At 39.4% G+C, this 18,014-nt stretch overlaps 2 protein-coding genes, 1 long non-coding RNA gene and 1 pseudogene across 3 annotated transcripts; 1 reads left to right on the top strand and 3 right to left on the bottom strand.

Annotated features, from left to right (window-relative positions):
- LOC123470337 lies at positions 1-876 on the bottom strand. The gene is made up of 3 exons (XR_006643981.1): positions 675-876; positions 77-605; positions 1-16 (listed from the first exon to the last, which is right to left on the bottom strand). It is a non-coding gene; the product is annotated as an uncharacterized LOC123470337 (long non-coding RNA).
- A 473-nt stretch (positions 877-1,349) lies between these two features.
- Positions 1,350-4,897, top strand: LOC116919414 (D-glucuronyl C5-epimerase B). Its single transcript, XM_032925396.2, has 11 exons — positions 1,350-1,900; positions 1,986-2,438; positions 2,503-2,549; positions 2,607-2,654; positions 2,741-2,923; positions 2,995-3,171; positions 3,251-3,356; positions 3,442-3,607; positions 3,672-3,783; positions 3,878-3,997; positions 4,076-4,897. The coding sequence occupies exons 2-11, from the start codon at positions 2,050-2,052 to the stop codon at positions 4,423-4,425; spliced, it is 1,698 nt and encodes a 565-aa protein (XP_032781287.1). The 5' UTR covers positions 1,350-1,900; positions 1,986-2,049; the 3' UTR covers positions 4,426-4,897.
- Positions 4,898-7,377: 2,480 nt separating this feature from the next.
- On the bottom strand, positions 7,378-12,326 carry LOC123470652 (annotated as a pseudogene).
- A 1,852-nt stretch (positions 12,327-14,178) lies between these two features.
- On the bottom strand, positions 14,179-16,074 carry LOC116918555. The gene is made up of 4 exons (XM_045171203.1): positions 15,923-16,074; positions 15,439-15,568; positions 14,716-14,725; positions 14,179-14,621 (listed from the first exon to the last, which is right to left on the bottom strand). Exons 1-4 carry the CDS (start codon positions 16,072-16,074, stop codon positions 14,236-14,238), a joined length of 678 nt encoding a protein of 225 aa, XP_045027138.1. The 3' UTR covers positions 14,179-14,235.
- Positions 16,075-18,014: the final 1,940 nt, after the last annotated feature.

Genomic DNA, 18,014 nt, shown 5'->3' with positions numbered 1-18,014 from the left:
TCAGAAATGTAAAAGCCTTGCCCAAAATTAACTTTCAACACGTTGGTAAAAGCAAATATGTTTGACTTTAAATTACCTGCGATTCCTGTTAAAATTTTCTTTTTTTATTTATTGAAATATTAACATTTCGCGCTTTCGCCAGCCATTCAGCAGCCTTCTGTTTCGCAACGTTGTTTCGCACTTTAGCATGGGAATGAAACACCATTCAGCGGCTAAACCGCGAAACAAACTATCTTGATTCGCACGGCGTTTCGAGTTTTAAGGCGCGTTTTGGCGTCTACCTGGTTGATCAGGAATGAGGTTGAGTTGCGATCAACCGCATTTTTGTGTCAACCTGGTTGAACTGAACCAATGTTTTGGCGACAACTGATATTTCCCCCCTTGGTTGAGGTTCAACTTCAACCGCCAGTCTATATGGCCGAGTTCTACCATGGTCCTAGAGCATGGTAGAACCAGAACCGAAGCAGACGACCCAACCCCTCTTTCTTTGCCGAATACAATTGTTATATGGCAACAAAGCATTCACGAATAATAATAAAAAACTAGCAGCCGTCATTATTATTATTTTTTTTTCATTTTCCCTTGTCCACAATTTTTCTTGAAGACTGGCGGAAAAAAATAGAAGGGGTAAAATTAGGAACAAGAAAATAAAAGAATTAACAAAACTTTCGAACCTGATGCAGTAATCAGTTGGGCACACAGGCACACTGAATCGAGAATCGACAGAGTATAAATTATAAAATTAATAAATATTGACAGCACATAGCAGACAACCTAAGATAGAGAGAAGAGGAGAGGGGACACCACTGCCACATTTTATGAAAATTGTGGTTTTCGCCGAATAATGAAGTGGTTGGCGTTAGGGCTCGGCCCCGTGTCCAATGGGTAGGTATTTGGGTGAATGGGTAGGTCTTCTCGGCAAAAAAATTGGATCCGGTGGGTAACGGTTCCTAAGACTTTGTGCCCATTACCTACCCGGGTACCATGTGGGTAACACAATTTCGAAAACCGTTTCCATTACCCGGGTTCAAAACCCGGTTATCCCCGATTTCCTACCCGATTACCCGAGCTTTCCCTTGAAATCAAGTGACGCCCTTTGAATTTCCCGCCACAAAAAATTTCTTTTTGCAACCCTCCCTTTTAGTTTAACTTGGGGCTTTGCAAGCCGCCATTTTCCAAGATGGCGGTGGGTATACCCGGTTTGCCCATCAAATCCGCCCAGCCTACCCACTTTGGCAAATAGGCTACACGGATCGCCCATGGGCGACTATTTTTGGTGACGATCCGAGGGTAACCCGGGTTTTCGAGAACCGGGGGCGAGCCCTAGTGGGCGTGACTTCGGCTCAACTTTCATTTTGGTGTCAACTGAAATGTAAACTTGGTTAGTCCGACTTCGACCAACCGAGTTGATCTAAAATCCATTTTGGTGTCAACCTTATGGTTGAGTTCAACTCAACCAGGTAGACGCCAAAACGCGCCTTTAGTTGCTGTTCGTTTCGCGTTTCGCTTTCGCGTTTTAGGGACACCCCCTTAGGGGCTGTTTCGCACAGCGTTCCGCGTTTTAGTCGCTGCTCGTTTTGCGTTTCGCTTTCGCATTTTAGGGATGCCCCTTGATGTATGTAAGTATGTTAGTATGTTTTGTTGTCTTTATGGGCAAGAGGTATGTTAATTTAACTGTACGTCTGCGGAGAACTCATGAACTGTGTACGAGTACAAGATATACCTTGAGTTGTCAGAATTAGAAATTCACATGCCAGGAGATGGGAAATTTCAAAAAATTTGACAGAAGTACAGTTAGGGATAAATGCTAAACAATAATTGCCATGTTAAAAGTTGTGAGTCCCGATGCCCGATCTCCGTTTTTGTTTTGTTTTTGTGGGAAGCAGCTACATTTGTAAAGGTAAAGATGAAATCAAATACAAGAGAATTTAAATGACTTCTTTTTTTATAATTATTTTTTTAATAATTGATATTGGGTTACTTAGGTTTTATGCCAAGATGATGTACTAAAGCATGCAAAGAAACGAGGATATTTTGTTGTGAAACAAAATGGCTCGCCTCAATTTGAAACTACTTCTGTTTCTTCTGATAGCTGTAGTATCATGCACATTGGTTACATACATCTTCACCTGTGGTCATGCAACCTCCAGCCACACAAGGTTTATTCACAGGTTAAAAGAATCTTCACCAGAATCCAGAGGAAAGCTTTATGAAGAACTTCTGTGTTCCATTAATGGAATGTATCAAATTTCTTGCCGAAAAGAAGGAAGAGAAGTGTTCATTCCTTTCTCATTTCTTGAGAAGTATTATGAAGTTTATGGAAAATTAACCAAAAATAGAGGTCATGAGCAGTTTGAGTGGTCACACTCTTATTCAAAAGTATTCAAACCAACTATGCGATACAATTCATCAGGGATGTTCATGTACTTCAGCAACTAGTATGTTCACTAACACTTTTTTATGTGTGACTCCTACAATAATTATGTTTCAATCTTATTCCAGCAATGTAGAAGTACGTGACCGAGTAAAATGTATTTCAGCCACAGAAGGTTTGCTTGTGTATAACTTTCCCTTTTTCCATACATAACTTCACACATTTATTGCAGGAGTTCCTGTTTCAACACAGTGGGAAGCAAGTGGATATTATTATCCAGGTACCTATACTAAGATCAGGGACTTAAAGTTACATATACAGTTAATGTGTTAAATCTTTTTTCTTCTTCAATTTGGGGAGATACAGTTCAAGTGGCTCAATATGGTCTCTCCCACTACAGCAAAAACCTCAGTGACCGCACTCCCAAAAGAAAAATCCTAGAAGATGGAAACTTGGTAACTGCCAAATGGCAAGTTCCTAAAGGAGCATCTGTTAAAAGAAATTATGATTATGAAAAATTTACTCACGTACTGGAATTCAATAGCCATGGTAAGTTTTTTCAACATGTCGAAATCATTTATTTTACATCAATTAGTTCGATACCTTTTTTTCCAATGTAGATAGTACGGGTATTTCATTAAAGTTGAGACAGGGAATCGACTTGGTTTTAAGTTTTGATCTACGGTTCTTAAGTATGAATGGCTCGCTTACTATTTTCCTGGAAGACCGGGATCGATCAAAAATTTTTCCAGTTTCGTTTGTATGTTCTCCTGTGCTTATTCACGTTTTTAACTCAAGTAGGTCAACTTTCCCTTTCAATAAAGATTTAGTTATTGGTTAAAAAGTGTCTTCGAAAAATTTATTTGAACACCCTAGGTGGAAGTTATTCCACTAACTATGGACTGGGTAGTTGTCAAAACTGGAACCAATTGACCCGGGATCTGCATGTCGATTTGGTGAAGGGTCATGTGCTTTCAGGAAGGTAAATCCAAAACGAAGTTATAAGGCATTTTTTGTATGTTTTATGGCGAAAAATACATAATCAGTTGTAACCTTTATATTTTCAGAGGCAAGAAATTATCAAAAACGAAATTACGCATTCATCATTTATTAGTAAAGGGGCATGGGCAGCTAGACAATTTAACACTTGCCTCAAGCAATCATATGGGAATGTTTTATTCATCTGCCGATTGGCTTGTTCGTCATCAAGATTCGAGTGGCGGATGGCCTATTGTATATGTTCAGAAATCTTCTATAATAACTTTGCGCTAATATTAATTTTATTGTTACCAAAAAGGGAGTCAAACGGAAGATAGCATCAGGAAAGGCAGATCTGGATCCTGGTTGGTATTCTGCTATGGGACAAGGCCAAGCTATGTCCCTTTTAATGCGAGCTTATTATCGGTCAGGTATAATTTTTTTTTTCTAAACGAATCCCTTTACCTCTATGTTTTTTTTATATGTTGTTTTCTTTTTTGTTGATTGAATGATATCATAAATCAGGTAAATCACATTATTTGGAAGCTGCGTTGAAAGGCATGAAGCCGTTCAGTAAATCAAGTACTGAAGGAGGAGTACGTGCCTACTTCATGAATCAGTATCCGTGGTACGAAGAATATCCGAGTAAGTTGGCTGAACCTGAATTTATATTGGAATGTAATGTTCGTTTTTAATTTTTTATTATTCACTTTCGTTTTTCAGCTGTGCCTCCATCTTTTGTTCTGAATGGTTTCATTTACTCATTGATCGGTCTGTACGATGTTGTATCTCTGGCACCACACGACCAAGTTGGCGATGCCCAACTTTTATTTGATCAAGGGATGCATTCGCTCAAGAAGTTACTACCTCTATTTGACACTGGATCTGGAACTGTTTACGACCTTCGACACTTCACCCTTGGTCTGGCACCAAATATAGCGCGATGGGACTACCACTCAACACACATCAACCAATTACTTCTTTTAAGTACAATAGACTCTGATCCAATTCTAACAACCGTCGCTGGTAGATGGACAAGCTATATGTCTGGAAAACGAGCCGCACATAATTGATGGTGATATTGCGTATAATTTGAATTAAGAGTGCAGTAAAATTTGCATGGTACTTTGAGTCACGCCACACAAGCTACTTGTTTACAAATAACTTCGTTTATTTCTTTAAAATATCTTTTCCAAAATCTAGCAAAACCTTGATTTCGTCGTGTATATTTGCTGCAGTAAGCATCTTATTTCGTCATGTAACGTTTTAATTTAAAGATGGAGTAATTTTGAAAAGTTTCGAATGATCGACCTTAAGCTAGTACAGTGGTTGTTATGGCACGTATAATAACTAACATTTTTGAATCTGGGTTAACAACTTCCATTTTTCATGGATTTTCTTTAACTGTAATCCAACATCACTCTGTTTGTCTTTTAATTTTTATGTACTTTGTTTATTTGACAACATTTCATGCATTCCAAAATTCTTTTTAATGCCAACAATAGAGTATCATTTTGCACTGAATATATTAAACCATAAAATGAATGGAACTGTATACTGAACCAATTAAAAATATTGTAAATATCATTATTGCAACAGATTAGCACCCAAAGACACAACACAATAGTAGTACAAGTACTTACGTACATAAATGCTGATTCTCGTGTAGCATTTTTCAATTTCTGATTCTTTGCTATGACATAAAAATGTAAAACTTTTTTCTTCGAAGAAATACCTCGAGAGAAATGCAATTCCGATAACAAGGGAATATTGAAGGAATGGTTTTATAAGTTTATTACCTAACAATTCTGATTTATTTTTCCCAATCTGTACTTTTAAAAAGCTATCTACTACCATATCAAACGTGCCGAACTATCTTCGTTTTAGCACAAAACGTGCGAGGAGAATTTTAATTTAAAAACACATCCTTTTTTACATGAATTTTGATTTTAAATTCACTTCAGCTGATATCTGAAATTTATCTCTCCCTACTAGTTTTTTCACTTCAGCAGGTCTGGACTGGACCCCCATTCAGCTCTCCAATTCCTTATAGCGGAGTCATAGACCCCTGGTTCCTCAACTATAACTATTTTCCCTCTCAGAAAAGGGATACCCTTTTACAGGGATTACTATAAAAAAAACGGGGGTTTTGGGTCGGGGCGTTCGGGGCGTGACAAATCATTCTCTGCATGGGGTGAAACAACACACCCGCAAGAGGCGCTCCCACCGTGTGGAAAACCAATTTTTTGCCCCGAGATACCGTTAAACATTAAAATTTAGCTGTTTTCTAGAATTAAATACCCTTAATTTAATATTACAAGACGTGCATAGCACTATACCTTCGTGTAAATTAAATGTAGAATTGTGAAACAAAATGATGGTGAAAACGAGCCGCGTTCATCAGTGGCTATTGCAGGTGCGTTCGACGATCCGCTGCTGAGATTGGCGTGTATGTTTGTAAATTTTTCTTTCGTTTTCTTGGAAAATGGAGCAGTGAGGCGCTGGTTAATTACTTGACCCCAAGCTGACCTTCTTTCCTTCTTGTATTTTTTATATTTTTTAATCATGACGGGTTGGGCACCATTCGATGCGTTGGCTCACGCTGATTCTGGCAGTATGAATGTCAGCGCTAGCAACGGTACCGTTCGGGAGTTATGATTTATTTTGCCCGTTCACACCAATTCCCCGACTCCCACAAGTGCCTGGCTCGTCTGTCCCATTGCGTCCAACCCCCATGGGATTTTTTCTATCCAAATATTTTTTCGGTCACGAATGATCACGAAACCGGTATCATTGGATGCGGCTCGTCGAGCTCGTTCCGATGGTGAAGGTCCCGCCGTGATATGATACACCGTTCGGCCGCAAACGATTTTTAAAGCTCGAAAAATGATGATGGGCCTCTACCTGCCAATTCTAGGAATTCGACGTCAAAAGCGCAGCCGCGTTCGGAATTAATTTTCAAAAATTCATTACGGCTGAACGGTGCGTCGGATCGCGAAAATTTTTCGACAGCTTCCATCGCGTGATTGCGCTCTATCCAGCGGTACCCGATGAGGAGCCGTGCGACCGCTCCTTCCGGTAGCTGACTCGGCCGGTTTCGGCATGTCTGATTTTCACGCGGATTTCACGGTCCAGCTGCTCCTGCCCGGCTTAATATGTCATTTTCCCATTCGTAGGGCGATCCGATTTGACGTACACAAGTTATTCACGGTCAAACATGGCGACAGTGCGCTAAAATTTCAGCGGAAAAAGGCCCGTTTCCCCGAATTTTATAAACGGTTCTTATGAATTTTGCCGCCTTTTTTCCGCCGAATTTCTCCGGAACCCGGTTTTGGTCTGGCTGCAGCTCCTTTCCCTCCTCGTCCCTCCCCCTTGTCCCTCCCCCTTGCCTCCCCCTTATCTTTCCTCCTCTTTTTTTTGTGCCCGTATTGTAAATTAATCGGGCATAAATCCGGTAATACCTTCGGTAATATTAAAATACTAAAGTATTTCAATATTTACACTCAGGGAAAATGTAGCTAGTTCATTTACCTTTAACACAAAATTATTGCTAGTATCCTTTGGTAAATTGGGAAGGTTTCACAAATTTTTTTTTGCGATCCCTTTTTTCCCTATAAGGATTCCTCAGAGGAAAAACCAAAAACGGACTCGTAACAAACATGGCGAAATCCGCAAGAGTGCGTTCACAAATAGGGAGGGGGTACGTGTCAATCACTTGCTCTATACACGGATATTTTCGGGTTTCATTCATTTCATCAGATCCATCATCGTCTTCATCCTCTTTATCCGTTTTTTTGTGTTTGTCCTCTTTAGACCTACTTCATTTTCTTTGTTTTTCTTTTGGATTGTTGGAAGTAGACAACGTCTAATTTTTGTTGGTTTCATTTTTGTTCCCTTCTCTTGTCTTCTTTTAAATTCTTCTTCAATCGCGTTTTTTTCCGGTGTGTCCGTAAGAATTCTAGTACGACCATCGACCAATCCTACTTTGTTGTCGTTGTGATCGACGAACCGATGTTTGGTTGTTATCAACTCTCGGAAATGGGCGAATGGTAACGAACGAAACAACTGCTGGCGCGTCTGAAGATAATCGTATTAAACAAATACCGAAAATTATAAATGATGCTATTTGCATTAAGAACCCGATTGTTTGAAAGTGCCATACCAGGAAAATTTTGCTGATAATCCGAATTGATATTGGCCTCTTCTGAAAGAGGAACAGGTTGTTGGTTGTCCATAATAGAAGTGGAATTTTCGGTATCAGCAGCATCATATCTATTGGCAGACTGCTGATCGTCCATTAAGTTGCTCGGTAGCCCAGCGTTAGTCGCTTCCCGAAATAAAATATAATCGGTAATTCTCATCAAGATAAGACAAAATAACTGAAGAAAAATATTACCTTGTGAATTCGAATCTATATTGATGATTTCCGAATGCAATCCATTATGAGAATGTTGATCATCCACCAGCAGGTTGCTTGCTAGATCGATGGTAGGAGCTACAAAAAATGGCAAAAAAATCAACAATTCTTATAATAATAAGGCCAGAGAACTACAAAGAAATCCAACCTGGTCTGTCGGTTACGATGGATGGTGCATATTTCGAAACTGGAATTGCGTTCCTATTAAAAGGCGATATGCCAGTCGAACAAAAGCCACGAACAATGTTTTCTGATGTTATTTTCGAAACATAAGGCCCCTTGCAGAGACCTGCAACTTCTTTTATACTAATTCTTTTACCAGGATTCATCTGAATCCAATCATTATGGGCGTTTCTTAGTGCACTCTTAAAGGGACCAAAGACAGGCACATCGCACGGTTGCAGTGCGTGAGAGCAATGGGGGGGGGGGAAGTCAGGAGGTGAATTCCGTTGTTTTTGGCATAATTGATTACACGGAAATCAATATGGCTGGCATGATTATCCATTAGCAAAAGCGCTGGTCGATCTTTTGTTGCGTTTACGTGGGATTGGAAGTGAGCAATAGACGTCAAAAAAATTTCTGCCGTCATCCATCCTGACTCATGAACCAGTCCCAAGCAACCAATTGGTCCTTTTGCAAATAACTGAGGATTTGGTCTCACTCGTGGAGACACAAACACTGGTGGGATGGTAGCACCAACTGCATTTACAAAGGCTAGCATTGTAACATTTACTCCACGCTCTGCTGAGACGGTTTGCTGCACCTTTTTTAAAAAAATTTAGTAACACCAAAATCATGTCAATTTGAAAAAGATACCTGTTTCAACCCTTTTACGGCATTAACTTCAGGGGGCGGCAGAACTGTTGGCACATTTGTCTCATCGCAATTCCAGACAAGATGAGGTGGAAAATTGTGCTTCGCATAAACGTTTCTTAGATGGTCATAAAATAAAGAAACTACGGGCTGGTTAAAACCTGCTGCACGAACCTGACTTGTTGCTTCAGGTTTTCTGATAGATTGTCTCGCTTTCCGTTTAAGAAATGCTATTAGCCAATCTGCTGATGCGATATTGTTGAGTTTCCAATTTACGGGAATTTTAATGCTATTTTTTATTGCGTAGGTGTGAGCCAATTTACGAGTCCCTATGGTCGTTAGCCCGTGATTGAGCAAACAGCAACTCTTTAAATAATCACTCAATTCTGTTTCTTGTGCTGCAAATAAAATCTGGCTATGATGCTGTGCTTCCTTGATGAACTTCGAACGAACTAGACTTTCCAGAGTATGTTTAGATTTATAGTAGGCAACAGTTGATTTCTTCAACCCAAATTCAGTTGCAGCAGAGCGTATAGTTGCAAGCCCTTTAAAAACTTTAGCAACAGCAGCTCGTATGTCTTTTTCTTGTGGTTTGGGATCTAAACATTTCTTTACATATGATCTAGTCATCTGATTCAAAAGAACCTATTAAATGATTGTTGGAGACATGAAACACACAACGTCTATTTTTTCTTACCTTATTTTGTTGGTGAAAACCAGCACGACCAATCAATATCTAAGAGAAGGATTACTAGAAAAAGAAAGAAACAAATTTTGGTTCATTTATAGTAAAAACACATGGTGGACTATGGTTGAGTGTGAGGTCACAGCTTCGATGCTTATGACTGATGACATGAATGCTCACCAAACAACATCTCTTACAATATGTTTAAAAATAAAAGATTACATGAAATATTTTGCCTCGAGAGAGATTGTCTTTAATAAGCTGATCACACAGGCTTGTTAGTTTGAACGATGCTGATCCAAAATGATGCATTTGTCTGTTGATGTAGTAGAATCACACTTTAAAAATTCAGCAGTTAAGGAGTTGAGAAATTGGCCAGTGTTTTCATCAAAGAGCCAAAATATCAATTGACCTTAAAACATTAGACGAATAAGGATTTAATATTGAACTAATTTCACATGTGGTAGGCCTACCAGAAACAAAAATGGAATTCTTTTTTCTAATTTCAGTAACAATAAAACTTTTTGCCCTTCATCACATTGCAATAATTAATCCGTCACGTCTTAGACCTGACGGATTTAAACTACTAAAGACAACAAACAAACAATTGTGCAATGGGTGGTAACCAACGATCCGTCAGCCAGTCACGTCGGCTGCACGGATGTGAAGTGAACAGATTGTAGGAAAGAAATGAAGGATAGGTTGGAGTGGTACTTACGTTTGAGTTAACTCCATTCTGATGCCAGAAATGGATGCCGTGTTCAGTTCAATCCTACCCCATCATCCAGTTGTCCGAAAGGATAAAATCACTAGCAAAGTGAGACCTGTTTTCAATGGTTCTGCGAAGACGAAAACAGGATTCAGAGATTACGATTGTCTCGAAGAAGGACTCAATCTGAATCCTGACTTTCTTGATGTTATCTTGTCGTTTAGGCTAAACTCAATTGCCTGGACAGCTGATATCAGACAAGCATTTTTAATGGTAAAATTGCTAAACGAGGACACGGAAGCATGAAGGTTCCTTTTAGAAGACGAAAACGTCCAAGTAACGCTGCAGACTTACAAATGGAATAGACTACCATTTGGGCTCACGTGTAGCGCGGCAGTGCTCAGGATCGTGCTTAAGAAACACCTCGAGTCTTACGAAGGCGAACTAGTCTACAGTCATGCGTGCAAGTTTCTTTAGCAGGCAAATGGGTCTATATCCTTTCATTTTGTTTGGACGTAAAGGATACTATGGTGCCTACCATACCCTCGTTTTCTTTCCATTCTTCTCTTCCTCTACGTTTCAGTCAATTTTCCTACTTTTAATGTTGCACCTTTTTCGCGGGTTGCAAAGAAAGAGAAATGGGAATAGCATAAAGGGGTACGGTAGTCACCAAACTATCCCCTCAATCAAAAAGAAATAGAAGGATATAGACCCATTTGCCTGCTAAAGAAAATTCCACGTATGATTGTATATGTAGACGATTACTTGTCAAATGCGCCTACTTTAGAAGCGGCAAAGACCGTAATCGGTACGGTACTCAGGCTTTTTGCAGACGGAAAAATGGACTTGAGAAAATGGGTAACATACGACCCGCAGCTGCGTAGATATCTACAACAAAACTTTAACAGACGACTCATCCGGATCCTACTCGTTTCTTAATTTTGACCCACAAAAGATTTTAGGAGTGAGGTGGAATACCAGCACGGATTGCTTTTGTGCTAACAAAGAGATGTTTTGCAAAAATCTCTTCCAAGCTTTTCGATCCTCTTGGATTCATTGGATCCATAACACTGCAGTTTCAGCTACTCTTCCAAGAATTGTGGCAAGAAAAAATTGGATGGGACGACAATGTGAATTCACAAGCGGAGAACAGATTCAGGGCTATAGTAGACGATCTGAAAGGTATCAAAAATATCCAAATATCCCGCTTGATCTCAACAGCACAAATAGACGTAATTCAAGAATTACACGTATTCTGTGACGCTTCAACGAAAGCGTACGGAACAGTAGCATATTCCAAGTCAAGAGATCCTGAATTCATCCGACTTGTTTGCTGTAAAACTAGAGCAGCACCACTCCCGAAAAACGAAGTTTCACTACCAAGGCTGGAGCTGCTTAACGCCGAACTGAGCAGTGTCTTAGCTGAACGAATTGTAAACGCAATCGACAAAGTGAAGTGGGAAGTGACACGCTATGGACTGACTCTATGGCAGCGAAGGGTGGATAAAAAGAGATCCGGGACGGTGGAAACTATTCGTAAGAAATAGAGTAGAAGCTATTCAGAGAATATTCAAACCAGAACGTTGGAAGCACTGTCCTGGAAAAGACAATCCAGCAGATTTCGCATCTTGAAGTTGCTCCGTCAAAACATTGACAGATGCTTTTTCCTGGTGAGGAGGTCTCTCCTAGTTGAAACAAGAATCGACTGAACGGCCTCAGCAAAACAACCCGACTTCGGATGAAATGCAATCAATGGAAGTCGAGACCAAATCCAAGCAAAGAATACAATTTCTAGCAGTTTGCAATATTCCAGATTGGTTCGACGCACGGGTTTTAATAGTAAGCAGTTACCTGCATGTATTGAGACAAATAGCCTGGATGTTTAGACTTATGCAGAAGATAAACAAAGCAGTCGAAACGATCGGGGGAGTAGAAATTCATCGCCTCTCTGTTTTCGAAATCACCACCGCCGAGATCTGTTTTCGAAATCACCACCGCCGAAAACTTAATCCTAAGGACTATTCAACAGAGGGCGTTCCCAGAAATCTATGAAGCCCTTAAAGAGGGAAAACCGAATGGAAAATTGCTATACGATCTCGAAAGGTTGAGACCAATTTTGGATGAAAAGGAACAACTGATACGAGTGACAGGTAAAGTAGGCCCAGCCTTAAAGGACCTGCCAATTGAACCGCCGATACTTCTTCCTGCAAACGAGAGAATAATTGACTTGCTGATTCACTATCGTCATGTCAAACGGAAACACACCGGTTTTCAATCAAAACTAACCTACCTCCGAAATCGGTTTTGGATTATTCGTGCTCGACAACACATCAAGTGTGTCATCAAGCATTGTGGAAAACGTCAACGAGCACAATCACGTCCCATCATGGATTTACTCATTCTTCTCTTTACGGAATAATTAAATTAAAAGCGGTTTGAATAAATAAAAAGGGGACGACTGATCCACAATGCAAGTGTATTGGCTACTAAGTCTAATCTACAGACATAAATAAATAGAGGTGTGGCATACCAATTGTAACTGTTGAGCAATGCGTGAGGGAAGGGTTCAATTCACAGAATTAACTTAACTGAACTGACTGGTACCTTAAACTGAGTCTCAGAGCTCGACAGGAGCTGCAAGGTGCTCAAGAGGAACTAAAGGAATTAACGAGCTAGACAGAACTCACTGAACTGCCTGAACTAACAGAACTATCTGAACTAATAGAACTGCCTGAACTAACGGAACTGAACTATGAGAGCAAAGTCACGGCTTTTTATATCGAAAAGATACGGCCGTGACCTGAATAAAGAAAATAATAGGGAAAGAAGGCTCCGTGCAAAAGCCACTCCCGAATCAAGTTGACAGTTCTGTCAATTTACTTAAGTCGAATATTTGGGAGGTCAAAGGGTACCTATCCGCTAGGATGAGTCACGGAGGGGTGGGGAGAATTATAGTTTTAAGTCGTGAGATTTACGGGAGAATGCGTGAGTTTGAGGTATAAATTAGTATTTAATAGTCCTGTGTGAAAGCCACCCCCGAACTGTGGTGACAGTTCGGACAGGTCACTTAACTAGGGTTTAAGTGAATAATTAGTAAAAATATTTCTATACCTACGGTTATTTATGCATTGTGATCTTAATCTAAAAAGGGTTGAATGTTCTGGCGCGTGCGGTGGAGGTGCATGAATATTCTAGGCGTGGGAACAGGTAAGAAGATGTTCGGGGAGTTTCCGGCTAGACGAAGGTGCTTCCGTGTTAGTCGGAAGATGTAAGAATATGTCTTCGGGCGGCGCAGGTGTCTTTTGGGGAGTCGATGGGAAAAAGGTCTATTCTGTTGCTGCTTGCAGTCTTATGGTAGGTTCAAGTGGAGGCTATGCGACGAGGGATGTGGGGGAGATAAAGTCAAGAAGCCATGCTTGAAGAATGGGAATTCTGTTACAGTACCAAGAAGGCGCAGCATTTGAAATCATTGGACTAAACTATTTCGGGCCAATGTATGTTTTGGAAGAAGTCATTCTTATTGAGAAAGACCAGGAAGGGAACGATGTCGAGAAAACTCGGGTTGGTGAGAAAAAGGTGCACGCGTGTCTGTTCATTTGTGCCGTCATAAGAGCGGTCCATCTTGAGCTCGTGACAGACCTGACAACGAAAACGTTTATGCTTGCTCTATGCAGAATGATGACAAGAAGAGAAGATTGTAAGACAATCTACAGCGACAACACATCAACATTCACATGCGCCACTAAACTGACAACAGAAGCCGAGGCAACCCAAAGGGAAGGAGGTACGTCCGCACTTAGGAAGAATCCAACCCGCAAGAAGAAAAAGGAATCGCTAAGGAAGGCTCGTGATTCCGGTGGGGAGGATGTTGCGGATCATGAGCTGCCACCTGACGGACATTCCACTAGGTAGAGCCGACTAGTCCGAAAACCATATATTTGATATTGATTGATTGGATATTTGATTTATAATGTATGGCCATCAGGGGCGCTGTAATCAGTGCCTTCTTGGTGGCTGATCACTTTAAATATCTTTCTTCGCAAAATTTCAACAAAGTAGAGCAAACGTACATAATAGCTGTGTCAGAGTTCGAATAAAATTTGAGAATCAGTATCTTTCACCTGCATTAGTGTTTTCAATCACAAGTGTTACTCAGCAGGTATAAGTTGATAACTTAAATTTCCGTCTGAGATCAAATTGAGAAGGCTTTGTTCATATCCATCTTTTCCATTTACATCTAATGGGTCGTCGCCCTCGTCTTAAACCTCCTCACATTCGTCAATTTCATTAACATCATCATCTGTTGGCGCCGGATTCTCCAAAGGTTCGTTCGGTTTAGAAGTTAAACGTGAATCACAAATCAACAGCTGATCGTCAGGATCAGCCACATCAACTCCGAGTTTCATTAAAACTACCTTTGCATCTATTCTCGCTCTCTCCATAGTGGCCTTAATCTCATCTATCGAAGGGAGCGTACAACACACATAGCTCTCGTCAGAACCACCATATCGCTTGAGGTTTTTTACATGCCTCGGGTATACAATGTTGTCTGAACATCCAAGTCCGGTCAAACGCAGCGAAACGTCAACTTTACGGCAACGAGCATCAATGAAATCTGGCAGAGTAAAATTCAATTGTGTGCTTCCTACGGGAGTAAAAGAACGGCAAGGTTGACGTAAGATTCACACGGTTGACTTGAAAACAGCCACAGATTAAGGAGTTGTGGGGTGCAATCTCACCTAAGCTTAACTATTAACATCACCAAAGCATGGACATTTATCTCTGCACATAAATATGCGTTTAGAGTAATAAAGTGATTGCATAGAGGGTATACATTATCACAAGAAATCCAATAACGCAGTATCGCAGCTCAAAAACGGATTTACACATTTTATAAATACGATCCAAAGGAATGAGTTTCTTATTAAGATAATTCGATGTTAAATTATCCATAAGTTAAAGATAAAAACAATTTCCTTCAGATTTTGGCATGTGTTGCAACAACAATTCATGAATTTGCGGCTTTGTAAGGCGACGGACAGCATCATAATTCATTTTGTCTTCGAGCAACAGATCCCCTACTCTTAGCCCATGTCGATCTTTACATACGGTCTCCTGTAGAGCGACTATGTGAGCTGTAGTAGCTAAAAAATTTCCCAATGGTATAGATTTCTGCGATATGTTTAGCCTGGTTCTTAACTTAGCTCCGAGATGCGTTACGTCTTGGAAAAGTATATAACACAGATTGGAAGAAAATCACATATGAAAAAAGGGATTGTTCTCCAGAGACTGAGATGATCTGACCTCGACGGACTGGTTGGTAGGCTGGATTCTTCGTCGGGAAAAGCTGGAGGTAAAGGTGGTAAAGGAGCGCCGAGACAAAGGCGATTTCTCATCACTTTCATTTCTCGTGAATCGCCATCAGCTGAATAGGCAGCCAGTTCTATGCCGAAAGCTTATACCTTTTTTTCCACAAAATTCAGTCGTATGTTAACGTCGATGGCAGTGAATTTGTTGTTGGTGCCAAAAGAGAACAAACGAAGAGGTGGCACCCCATCAACAAGTGGTTGAATCATTCCTATCATGACGACACTAGAAAGGAAAATAAAAGAATAAAAAAATTAAGAAAATGATTAAAATGTTTTGCAACAAATGTGTTGTATTTGGTTAAACTGTTTAACGATATCTTCAGCAGTCCGGTAAATTAAGACATTTGAATCAGGAAACCCATTTCTGTTTTTAATGGAGCCGAAAAAAAAACCAATGAATTTGTTTATTTTTTCGTGATAATCCACCCGCCCGACAACTCCTGTTGCAGCAGCCGACAACATGACGATAGGAGCGGCGTTGTTTGTTTTTATGTATTCTACCACTTCAGAGAAGTTGGTGCTATCTTTATCTAAAGGAATATCAAATGTGCGAAGGCAGTTTTAGATTGTTGTTGGCGAGGGAAAAATTCCAATAAAATTGCTGTGGAAGATTTCATAGATACGACATCCACCAAGTATCCAAACATTGATACAGAAATGTTCAAGAACACTATCGTTATGACGCACACCTCTAGGCTTTTTTCCGAATTGCTTTACGGCTTGCCGCATTATTCTGGTCAAAAGAGATTGACCAGCTACTTCTGTTGCATTTTCCTGATTGAGTGATGTGAATTTGTTTTTTCCCTATTTTTTCTTTCCCCAACGCAAAATACATTCTTCCAATTTACATTTAGGTTGAGTGCTTTTAATAACATCCAGGAAAATCGGATTTTGACTACAGCCATCAATAAACTCCATCTGAATGGTTTGTTGCTCATCTTCTTGTAGCAGACAAATTTCTGGCAGCAAACGAAATTCTTCGGCTAAAAGAGACGAGCCACTTACAAACAATAATAAAATAAAAATAAACTAAATAGAACTGGGGCTAAAAAACAAAATTGGAAATGAAATAATGAATAGGGTAACCACTGCTAGGAAGAAAAGAGGGAAATCTGAATTATAGTTATGAAAACTTAATTTTTAACAGGAAGAAGATGGTTTCTCCATAAGACGCAGCAGACCAACTTGGACACAAATGAGATTTTCGTATTTGTGGAGAACGCGCAACGCAGAATGTTTTACTGCTCTAATGATACAATTTGGAGTTACAACGAATAAGAATAACGAATATGAATAAGTGAAATTTTTATTCGACGAATAACGAATAAATATTTGAATTTTTGCGCTATTCGAAATTTTATTCGAATGTTTTATTCGACAGAACACAGGAATTTTTTAACCAATTGTTTTCCCAATAATGATTTTTATTGGTCCAGGAAATTTTCTGAGGCCCGTCAAACCACACCGATCTACACAAAAAATAGCCAATCGGTTTACTGATTGAAAAAAATTTCCGGTTTTTCGCTGTAACGCATAATTCAGTCTAGTCGATAAAACGGAAATTTTTTCATCACGATAGGATTTCTTTCCATATTAATATTTTTATTTATTTTACAGAAATCGAAAGCTTTTGGTGAGAGTTATCGATTGCCAAAAAATTTTTATGATTTCACCTGTCGTTTGGAGATGCAATAAATTGTTCAATTTTGCCAACTTTGGTGGAGGAGGATGACGTAGATACACACCCAACTTTTCGTACACCATTCGGATAATTTGCTTCACTTAAACTAATAAACAGTGTACTTTTCGTGATGCTCTTATCACGAGGAACACGTTGACACTTAGAACAACGTCATTAAACATAGTTTTAGATTAGGAATCAGCAAATATGGATGAACCAATCGTGAAAGAGCACGAAGGCAGCCATCATTTTTTGGCGTCAGTTCAAATTTCGTCTTTTTCCATTGAAAAATAAACGTAAAACACTTAACTATTATTGATTATTAATAATTGCTTAAATTAATAACACTTAATGGCAGTATTTCAGTCATTATCAGTTTTATTGACACACACTAACAAAGAGTAAGACATTGAAAATTTTCACACCAACTTTCAGTACTTTTAGTAATTTTAGTAATGATAGGGTATCCACCAATGTTACAGTATACCACCAAATGATTAAGAACACCCCCCTCTATTTCCATGTATTCTTATGGCGCTACGTGTGTCACTAAAACTCAAATTACTATTTAACGGCTAGAGATAGAATTTTTGTTTTTTTGTTTGCTGATCAGAAAAAGAATAGATCTTCAAATCACTCACACTTTACTTTTTTGTTGGAGCAATCCCCACGCCCATACACACTCGTTCATCGATTAAGAACAAGAGCTTTTCCCCCCATAAGCGCTGTGTTAAAACCGCGTTTTCACTAATTAAAATAAACTATTTTGAACAACGTGAAAAAAATTTTTTTGCACCAAAAAATGCATGGTGAAGTTTAGATTTTCTCTCTCGAGGTGTATAGTGAGTCAACTTCAAGGGATAAGGAAGGGTTCCAAATAAAATAATTTTTAATAAGATAAAAAAATTATGCTATTAAATAATAAACGCCGTATTTTTTGGCGCAAAAAAAAATTCGCGTAGTTCAAAATATTTATTTTCCTTGGTGA

The sequence above is a fragment of the Daphnia magna genome, linkage group LG3, assembly GCF_020631705.1.
Source record: "Daphnia magna isolate NIES linkage group LG3, ASM2063170v1.1, whole genome shotgun sequence".
NCBI classification, from domain to species: Eukaryota; Metazoa; Arthropoda; class Branchiopoda; order Diplostraca; family Daphniidae; genus Daphnia; species Daphnia magna.
This window is presented reverse-complemented; position numbering and strand designations above follow the sequence as displayed.

Bases quoted from the DNA above. Each gene is read 5' to 3' on its own strand.
- LOC116919414 (XM_032925396.2), top strand. From the start codon at position 2,050: ATGGCTCGCCTCAATTTGAAACTACTTCTGTTTCTTCTGATAGCTGTA. The intron at 2,655-2,740 runs GTACCTATACTA...GGGGAGATACAG, and splicing joins AAGTGGATATTATTATCCAG to TTCAAGTGGCTCAATATGGT. The intron at 3,608-3,671 runs GTATATGTTCAG...GTTACCAAAAAG, and splicing joins CGAGTGGCGGATGGCCTATT to GGAGTCAAACGGAAGATAGC.
- LOC116918555 (XM_045171203.1), bottom strand. From the start codon at position 16,074: ATGCGGCAAGCCGTAAAGCAATTCGGAAAAAAGCCTAGAGGTGTGCGT. The intron at 15,569-15,922 runs GCCAACAACAAT...TTTCCTTTCTAG, and splicing joins TTTATTGGAATTTTTCCCTC to TGTCGTCATGATAGGAATGA.